The 10,779-nt window shown below is 36.2% G+C and overlaps 1 protein-coding gene across 4 annotated transcripts in view; it reads left to right on the top strand.

Annotated features, from left to right (window-relative positions):
• Positions 1–33: 33 nt before the first annotated feature.
• The window catches only part of sun1b (Sad1 and UNC84 domain containing 1b), a 37,567-nt gene continuing 26,821 nt past the window's right edge, over positions 34–10,779 (top strand). The window contains exons 1-2 of one of the 4 annotated variants that reach the window (XM_081379729.1): positions 2,370–2,610; positions 5,068–5,162. In XM_081379729.1, coding sequence (XP_081235855.1) covers positions 2,599–2,610; positions 5,068–5,162 — 107 coding nt within the window. In that variant the 5' untranslated portion in view covers positions 2,370–2,598. Of the gene's footprint in view, positions 388–2,369; positions 2,611–5,067; positions 5,163–10,779 lie in introns of those variants that run through there. The other 3 variants (XM_081379732.1, XM_081379730.1, XM_081379731.1) reach the window with 3 other exon arrangements.

Below are 10,779 nucleotides of genomic sequence, written 5' to 3'. Positions count from 1 at the left end.
CAAATAAAAATTATATTTTTATACAGGTCATGCGCGTCAGTTGGTGTGGGCGTGGCTTCCTTCGCTGCGCGCGCCAGTCACTCGCCGCTCAAACTCGCTGGTCTGTGTCCGTGTGGACGGACATCGCGGAGGCGTCGCGTTAAACTTCACTGTTTACTCCTGTTTTACTTAGAGACAGACAGTGAGCTGAAACTGGAAGCGGTTCTCACAGAAATCGTTTGGGTCGTCGATTTCCAAGCTCATTATAAGCTTATTAACCGTTTGTATTTGAAGGACTCACTCACTCACCACCAACAAACCATTGGACTTTGACAACTGCCGCCGTCGCCGCCTGGGTGAGTTTGCAGAAGTACCGTTACCTCGGGAAGAATGTAAACCAAACAAACAGTAAGCTATTTGTGATTACACCGACTCATTTGTATAATGGATTGTGGGTATCTGACACTTTTAAATGATAATGAACAAACAGAGACGTCTTTAAAGTATTTAAAATAACTTAATCCTACTGTACGTTACCTATATTAAAAGGGCAATTCACTGTAAGTAGATATCAAATTAGTGGATAACAGCATTGTATCGCAGTTTACTTTAAAATCTCGTGTGTTCCTTAGAAGAAGTGGGCTTGAATTAACTCCACCCTGAACGCACATTCAGTCTTCAAATATGTATAACCGTGATCTGCTTTAATAACGCCACTGCATCAGTAGTCTAGATGACCAGTGGGTGGCGCTGTTGCATCGCGTATGTGGCTTTGAGAGCGTATTGAGGAGTAGTTGCTAAATAAAGTCACGCAATATCACCAAGAGACCCATAAATCTTATCTTGTTGTAGTAGTTTACTTTATAGAGGGCATATTGAACCTTTGAATTGTGTCACAAGTTTCTCTTGTAGACTGAGAGCCAACTGCAAAATATGCAAGCATTGTATGGGACGAGTCCAATTTTTTTAAAGAAATGAATAGGTTAACTTACAGTTGTTGTGTGTCTTCTCTAGATGCAAAATGACTGCATGGCATTTGTGTTCCTTGGCACTAAGAAGCAGTTTGACCACATATGTTGAGTAAGGTCTTTTGCATCTGCTGTAACTGTTTTTGCACTGCAATGTTTTGCATCTGAATTTGTCTTTGGGGATCAATAAACAGTATGTCCTCCTGGCTGATTGTTAAATGGCTTTTAGAGACATTGTGTGTTAAAACTGGAGATCCTATTCCAATTTTGAGTCAGCTTTTGGGATTGCTTTGCTTAATATTGCAAGACTTGAGGTTTTCTGTTTCGGAAATGAGGCTAATTGTGTAATGGCTGCTTTTAAACTTTGGCACAGAGTGGGTTGATAAAGAAAATTGGATGAATTAAAGGATTAGTTCACCCAAAAATGAAAATTATCCCATAATTTATTCACCCTCAAGCCATCTTAGGTGTATGACTTTCTTCTTTCAGATAAACATAATTGGAGATATTAAAAAATATCCAGACTTTTCCAAGCTTTATAAATGGGAGTGAATGATAACTTGTTTTTTGATGCCCCAAAAAGCGCATCCATCCATCATAAGAGTAATCCATAGGGGGTTAATAAAGGCCTTCTGAAACAAAGCGATGTGTTTGTAAGAAAAATATCCATATTTATAACTTTATAAACTATAATCACTGGCTTCCAGTAATGGCCGTACGCGACTACAGCGGAAGAGTGACCTCTGACCCGACATAACGCGGAACAATTCACTCCCATTATAAAGCTTGGAAGAGCCAGGATATTTTTAATATAACTCCAATTGTGTTCGTCTGAAAGAAGAAAGTCATATGGCTTGAGAGGATGAGTAAATTATGGGATCATTTTTGGGTGAACTAATCCTTTAATCTCATCAGTCGGTCTATCAATATGTGAGTCAGTGGCAAATAAAGAGCTGATCAAAAATCGTATTTTAAAACTTTTTCAATTTGACTTGATAATGTGTTAATCTATAAATTACATTTTTAATATTTTGTATGCATATTTTGACAGTGATTTGTCCGACAAAGTAGTAGCCTACCTCATGTGAAAGTGCTAAAAGTCGGATTTAGATTGTTATTTAGAATTAAATTAGCCTTTTAATCGTACAGATTGGCCAACAAGCTCTGTTTCCATTTATTTACAGTCTATTTTTTACTCCAAATGCTCGTATTTACGTCGCTTTAGGCTGAAGTGAATGTGTTGACAGCTTTACGGACGGGCCCATCTGAATCCTTGTATCCAATGCTGAGTGACGTCGAGCCGGAAGGCGTGACTCTCGTGTTTCCACCAATAGATTCAAAGTATGTCGTTGATTGACAGTTGAGCCTGGAAAATAGGAGGAACGTTTGTGCGACTTTATCCGTCTGGCTTTACTCTGTTATGGAAGCCATTTTGGGATTTTCCTAGTAGTAATTGTGAGTCAAGCACGTAACTTTTATCTATTCCCACAAAGATCGCGGAATTTGGATCGGGTGTTTGGATACATAGTTATTTCTATTTTATTTTGTTTACATTCCCGTCGAGATGCGCCACACATTTTGCGCATCCTTGAACTGGATTGTCCTTTCTGAACGGGACTATCTTCAAAACAACAGGAGATTATAGAAACTGATGGTCAAACTGGCAAGTGCTGGGATATTTTGATGTCGTTTATGATTTCATTCAAACATTATGGACGGATACATTGATATTTCACGCGTAATGTACAGTCCTTGGTGGACAGTCAGTGAAGCTCCTTTCTTTCCAAACTCTTGACAGAAAACATGGCCCTGGATTAACTGTCATACACGCAACCAGGGCTTTACTTCTATATGATTTATGTCGTTATATTCTACGTGTTCAAATGTAAACAGTGCTGAAGTGCGCAGAAACCCTTTACGCATTCAGATAAAAGAATAGCGCTGCCACAGTGTTGCAATTCAAAGCTGCGTGTCAAAACTAGTGAGCTTCCTATATAGGTAGCATCGCACACTCATTCTAAACAATGAAGTCCATTCGCTTTTTAAGACATCGAATCGAAAGTTAGGCTACATGATTTACAAATGCGAGTTTATTATTCATTACGCGTTTCGTTGTAACGATGTAACGCGTTGTTCAACACTGTTGTCTAGGTAGACAGCGCACTAGTTTTTGATACGCAACCAAATTTTGCGATCCCAAATGTTGCAGAGACGTCAAATCTGGAGAGTTGTGCGCTATCATGTTTATAAATGCAAATGCTCCACAAGTGATAAAGATGCAAAGGCACATGAAGGTGTGACTAGGTCAAGATAGAGACTTAAATCCTTTTTTTTGTTTATTTTTTGTCTGCGTAATGCACAAAGAAAGGAGCTCGTGGTGTTCACCATTGACTTGTTTTATTGCACTATTGTACTATGGCATGTCATGCTTGGAACATAATTGCTTGTTTGGGCTTGTGAAATAGTGCTGTGTTTAGAGAGGAAAAATAGGTGTGAAATTTGGGGATGTCCAGCCTGTCTCTTGGGTATTGGAGAGGGGTTTTCTAGATCTCCTCTGGTTTTGAGAATGACAAGACATGCAGTTAGAGGAAAGGTAAACAAAATGAACAAGATATTTGACTTTCGGTATTGTAATTAAGCATATGAATAGTATCTTAATAGTGTTCTGTGTTTGTTCATGCTTAATTCAGCACTTTGAAAAGGACCAGGACAGTTTGGATCCATTTGATTTCATGTCAACCTGATAATGTGTTTAGTAAGTTGAAAGCTCTACTAGTCTATTAGATAACTAAACAAAGTATTCAGTTAGGGATAGTGCATGAACCATGCAAAACTAAGGGATTTTTAAATTGTGATCAAAGTTGAGCTTTTACTGTAAATCTCAGTAACACTTTACAGTCCATTTTGATTCGTTAGTGTTTGTTAATGCGTTATTATGAACTAAGGCTGTGAAACGATTAATCACATCCAAAATAAAAGTTTGCTTACATTATAAATCTGTGTGTACTGTGTATAATTATTTTGCATAAATAAATACACATGTATATATTAATTTATAAATAAAATCTTTATATATAATATAAATATATACAGTATATACATGTACATAATTCTTAAATATATACATGTGTGTATTTATATATGCAAAATAATTATACACAGTGCACACCACACATTAATAATACATTTAATTAGTACATAATTATATATATATATTAAAATATATATTTTCTTATTACTTTTGTTAATTGGTAGGCTAATACTTGTCTGTATATAATACATTAGCTAATGTTTATTTATTTAATTATAATTTATTATTAATATAATTTAGTAATTAATTTATACATTTAACTTGAAATGTTATTTATTAAATGTAAAATGTATTAATATAAAATTAACCTATATTAGTAATCGCTGTGCAAATATTGTTCATATTTATTCCATGATACCTAATTCATTAATTGTCGTTATTGTAAAGTCTTACCAAAATGTCTATAGTGAACAAATGTGTTCAGCTCTAAAATAATATTTAATTCATTTTTTTTTTTTATTAGTGCAAAGTAATCTCTGTAAATATGTTTAAAGTCTACATTCAGTAATTATGACTGACTGGAAAAGTTGTAGAGAGCCATTATCTGTGTAAATATATTAAAGTCTACACGCACTCTCACTGTCCTGTTCGCTTGAGTCACCCTGGACAGTAAGCGTTGTTGATTTTGAACGTGTAGGTGTGTCCGTCACTTCCTGCTCGATTGATGATATCAGATGAATTTTTTGCACATTTAATAAGCACTATTTACTATGAAAGAGGAGAGGTGTTTTATATAGTTACTACTTGCTTTATGTTCAATCACCTGGACCAGACAGACTAAACAAAAGTTGTTACCATGTTGCTCATCGGGATTCCTCCCAGAGGCAGGCTGAACCGTAGAGTGTGTGTGTGTGTGTGTGTGTGTGTGTGTGTGTGTGTGTGTGTGTGTGTGTGTGTGTGTGCGTGCATTGTGTGCATGCTTTCATGGGTGTGACTCTGTTTATGTATCGAGGTCACACCCATCATCACACGTTAGCTGTTGCCGTAGTTTTCGAAGTCTGCTCTTCACATCTGGTTTGATCTTCACAGCGTGCTCAGCGAATTACCATGGATTTTTCCCCTCTGCACACGTATACTCCTCCTCACTGTACTCCGGATAACACGGGCTATACCTATTCACTCAGGTGAGATCACTGTGAAAATGAAGAAAACATTACTGGGTGGAACTACAGGCAGTGCACTTAGCACATCTCAGTTTACATTCCAGTAAACCGTACAGGGTTTTGTGTAATTATGCTTGAACTTTCCTTCTCCTCAGCTAATGATTTTCCAGAGAATTTCCGTGTCCTGTTGAACCTGTTTCTTTGCTCAATTCATGCAAGTTTGTGGTTGTAGACAAAGAATGTGATGATACCTTCACTAGTGTGTTTGTGGTCCATTTCATATTTTAGCTTCTTGTTTGTTTTAGTCATTATTTAGTAGTTTTATTCAGGTGTGTAGTTTTTTTTTTCTCCATGGCTGTCAAGAGCCAGGTGAGAGGGTTGGATGACAGCAGGTGTGGTTATTTACCTCAGGCAAGTAATGAACTTGCACATAGTTAATGGCGAGGTAATGTGAATTTGTGTAATAATATCGTTTAGATCAGCAGAAACAGTGTAGATTTGACTGTGCTGACGTTTGTATGCAGATAACGATTTGTACCCTCACTGGCTGCACTCACTGATACCACTTTTCCAGCTAAATCGTGCCGGTCCTGGTTTGTGTAACACTATTTATGATTATTAAACCAAATGTCGTTACAGTTGAGTGCAAGTTTCAGTAGTTTTTACACATCACATAAGTATAAATTATATCTTTAAAAAGTTTTAAAATGGACATTTGTGTAATATGTAATTGCCGTTTTATAAAAACAAAGCCAAGGCATCCAATTTTATTTTTGATTATTTATTTATTTATTTAGTTTTTTTATTTAGTTAGTTATTTATTTGATGTCAGATCAGGTCTAAATGTTCCTAATAATAATAATAAAAAATTTTGTTGTTTTTTGTTGTTACAGTGTTGTTATTGTTAACTATTAAAAAAAATGTTTGGTAATGGTAAATATAAAATTTTTTTTGAAACATGTCTGAAATAAAACAATTAGTTAAACTTAGCTAAAGTCGCTAAAACTGTATAGTGTATATACTGAAAATATCCTTCAAATAATGTTCAATTAAGTGAACATAGTTAGTGATTACTAGTATAGTAAAGTTAGTAATAAAGTGGAAATCAAAGAAACATTACAGGTACCAGAACAAGTGCAGGTCTTGTTGCACTTTAACACTGCAATACTTATAGATGTATTATGACATATTACATTTTTTTTTTGTTCCGTCCGCCCGGTTATCACAATGTAAAACTAGTTCTTCAGTTTTGTGTACGGTATGTTGTTTTCAAATACTGCCATAACGGTGCATAGCTGAAACAATTGCTGCATCAATGGCCATGAAGAGCGCTATGTAGACTGTGTATTGAGGGGACTTCTTTTAACTGCATACCCTTCTTACTAACGGTTATAACTTTTTATTACATGGCTTTTTTAATTTTTATTGAATTCTACTGTAGAATGCGGTCTGTTATTTCTTGATAACAGAGCGCTGCTAAGTATAACACACCGTTGCCATGGAAAACAGAGCGTTGCTATTGACGCAGGATTCTAACCGTAGAGACGGAACGGACTATTTTCTTTAGCGGAAGCAATACAATCGTTTTTTAAATCAACAAACTCCTTTTTAAATCAATATTTTGTGTCAAATTATTGATTTATTTAGTAGGTAGCCATGTAATAAGCGGGATAATGTAGAGTGAGGCGGTGTGAACAGGCCTTTAGTGTATAAAGCGAAATGACACCGAATTTTTGGATGAATTAAATCAAAAGTAGGGCAGTGCAACGAATCAAATCGCGATATGGACTAGTATCTGTGAATATTTAAGCTCTAAAACACTGCTATTGAAACCTGAATTCTGCGTATCTGTGTGAATGAGCACCACAGTTTCGTCTGCTACACATACTGAAGCATGCATGACGCTCATGGTGTTTTCAACGTCTCACTACATGAGGACATGAACACGTGACTTGAACTTTACCAGCATTTAACCATTTCATTTGATCAAACTATTGCCATATCATATACACATGGAAACTCAGTCCTTCACGACAACCCGTCAAAATAAAAGTTTGGTCTAACATGAAGAAATTATAACAGAAATATATTACTATTGCACAGTGGTGTACTTCATGTAGTAGTAGTGACAGTTTATTAAAGAGCATCAAAGGTCTTCATTACAACAGCCAAAATAAACGTTCTGCCTAACTTGAAGAAATTATGAAAGAAATACATGACTATTTTAAAGTGGAATGATGTACTTCTTAAAGTAATAATAATAATCATTTTGTAAACCTTATTTTTAAGGAATATAACACACATTTCCATACATGTTTTATTTTAAACCGTAAACTTGCCAAAAAAAAATTTAATTTTAATTTGATAGTTTAAAAGCTTAACTAAATTGTTAGTGTTGATAATTGATTTGATTACCTCCAAATTAAATTTGTATTTAACAGTACAATGTTCTTATTTTCTATGTACTCCTGACAGTAAAATAAAAGATATAAACTAGTATAAAGGTCCAGTCATGAAAAGATACGCGGCGAAACCGCCAGAATCTGTAAAACTACAGTGATAGCCTACATATTTTTGATCATACCGCCCAGCATTGTCAAACATTGCAATTTCAGATTCAGTCTTGCATTTTGAAACGGTCGTTATTACTGAAACTTTGTAGTGTGAAATTAGCAGCATGAAAAATACAACTTTTATTCCAATTCTGAATATCCTACGCCGCCTTCTTGCTGTTATATTTACTAAGGTAGCTTCTGTCTGATTGGCTGTTGTACAGGATTGTTTCAGCGGTGCCAGTGTGTGCACTACGAGTGTGTCAGCGTAGGTTGCATGACTGTGTTCTTCAGGCAGAAACCGTCGTAAAAAGAAGTGGGATCGAGTAACAAACCGTTGAGCCATCTGCCGCTGGCACTCAGAGAGACGTGACGAATTAGAGTTACTCAACGCGTGTCACACAGGGAAGACAAGCTTACAAAGAGTTATTGTGTAAGCTCAACAGAGAAAGGAGTGCAGCGAGAGTAGAGCAAGACTTGCTTGTTGAGCGTTTGGGGAAACTAATGTTTTCTACTTACATTTTCCCACTGGATCCTTTTGAAATTAATTACCTGAGATTGATGCAGTCACAAGGGGAATCTAAATGCCTCTTTAACAGAGACAGCTGACCAGAAAAATCATTTGAAATTATATATTAGCTGCTTCCAAAATTGAGTATGTGCCACACCTGCCAATATCTCTTTTTCTATTTATTTGTATAGCGCTTTTCACAATATCAGGTTAATTGCGAAAATGTACTGGCCATAAGTATTTTTCATGTGACATACAATCGTATTTGTTAATTATTAAAGTAGATATTTATGTATATTTTGTCTGTGACTGCAATTATTTGCTGAATCCCCCCCCCCCCCCCCTGCATATTTTTGACAAACAGTGACCCTTTGAGTCGTGCAAAATATTGCTCAGAAATGATAGAATTTTTAGTGCCTGTTTGAGCTGCGGGACGAAGATATATTTTTTTCTCTCATATTTTAGTGGTTAAATATGAGAAGTAGTATCTCTCATGTGTTGTCTCACTTACTATTCATTTTAACTTAAAACATATATTATGTTGTATTTAACTATAAAATTGTATATTACAGGCAAAAGGGTGAGTAAATTTTCACTCTTATTTGGCAGGCAGTGCAGTGCATGTTTGACGAAACAGTTGTTTGCAGTGTATCAGTAGTTTGTGCTTTTCATGCATATTTTTGTTCAAATTATATGTGTCACATGTTGCGTAGTCAGAGGAACCCGTGTGAAACTGGGGCAGAAACACCAAGAAATACATTTTCTTAATATAGCTGCTTCTGATTTGGACATCAGGGTGGAACTCTAGGGATTCATTAAAATGTTAGGCAAGATGGTAGAAGACGTGCATTCTGGTAAAGTGTCCTGCATGAAGGGAGTAGCTCTACAGGAGTAAGTGTGCATGGCTCTGCAGAGTCACTCAGCAGCTGCTGGAGTGTTTGACAGCTGTACGATAATGTGTGCATGCTGAACGAACACACTGAAGTTACTTAATAGGGGTTTTGTTCTGCTTTAGCTGAGCTGTAATAGAGGAAATTATATCAGAGAATTTGAATAACCACATCACATTTTTCCGTTTGATAGTAATTGGTAGTAACCTGGTCAGTATTGAACACAATTTTTTTACTGTTTCCATGGGTTGAGGTAAAAGCGAGTCTTCATGACTTTCATTACTTAATGCACATTGTGAAGTGATGGTTGATGCCTGAAACAATATGATGCCTTGATTTAGGGCTGGGCGTTATGACCAAAATCTCATGTAAGGGATAATGTACATGCAGCTGCTTGTTATCCCAGAATAAACCCCAACAGGGTGATTATGGGTCTTGAATCACACTGAAGAGGTTTATTCTGTGATAACAAGCAGCTGCATGTACATTATCACGCTTATTAAGCGGCTACTTGCCACAAGTAAATAATTAGACATAAAATATTGACTTGAGTTTAACTTTATTTTATTAAATATTTTATTAGGTTAAATATTTTCTCGGAGAAAGCAGTTGCTAGCAAGCGGCAAGTTCAAACTAGACGGGCATTTAAGGCATACGGTACAGTCATACCACTTATTATACGGCATTTTGCCACACTAATAATTATGGGGATGAGAGATATTGATTTGAGATGAAACCAATTTAAAATCGTACCAGTTTGTCATCTTCTAATCCATTAGTGTACAAAACAATCGTTGCAAAATGGCAGCAGCTGCGTTTGTATGAAACGAGAGTGAGTCCGCAATACCGGATGACATAATTAAATAATTGTACACAAAATATTGATTTGAGTTTGATTAGCTCACCAAACTTCAACGCAGAAAAAACATTCTTAGCACCCGTAAAGCATCGACTTGAGTAACCCGGAAGAGCCCGTGTTATCAGTTTTTACTGGTTGTTATCTGGGATTGGGAATAACATACCGCTGGATGCAGCACTTGACCAATCAGAATGAAGTATTCCACAGAGCCGTATAATAAATTACGATACAAGTAATATTGCAGAATATCATATTGCTTACCAATATAATAATTGGCTTATTGCAGTATTATTTAAAGCAACAACATGGAACTTTTCCTCTGCGGTCGCCCTACAGGTTGGAAGCGGAATTGTCCATTACCGCTGTCGTAAAATGATTTACGGTTACTGTATATGAAGCATGCAGGTTTTTTTCATATGGGCAATGACAATATTATTAATCTTCCCCCTTTCATAATTTATACATGTTTAGTAGACTAAACATTTTAACTCAAACATTTGCGATTTGCATGTCGATTGCAATGCTCAAATCTGAACGAGAATGATAGCGATAGCATCCTAACCATCTAAAACTACCATGTTAGTGTTTACTAGCTACCAGATTGATAATTCGCTCATCTACTAGCTGATTCATGAAGATAAATGGAGGACCAGATAGTTTCCGTAACGTAGCCAGGCAGACAACAGATTAGAAAAACTAAAGATAGTATGCAAGCAATTTACAGTTACTTACTAGTTCAACAGCATGACGGCCAAGTCAGCATCGGTCTGGTAACTCTCCTCCTCCATAAGCTAACTCCAGCGAGCAAACGCTCGACCAATATTGA

Source organism: Scardinius erythrophthalmus (assembly GCF_964197995.2).
Source record: "Scardinius erythrophthalmus genome assembly, chromosome: 1".
NCBI lineage: Eukaryota > Metazoa > Chordata > Actinopteri > Cypriniformes > Leuciscidae > Scardinius > Scardinius erythrophthalmus.
Note: the sequence above shows the minus strand (reverse complement) of the source record. Positions and strands in the feature narration are given on the sequence as shown.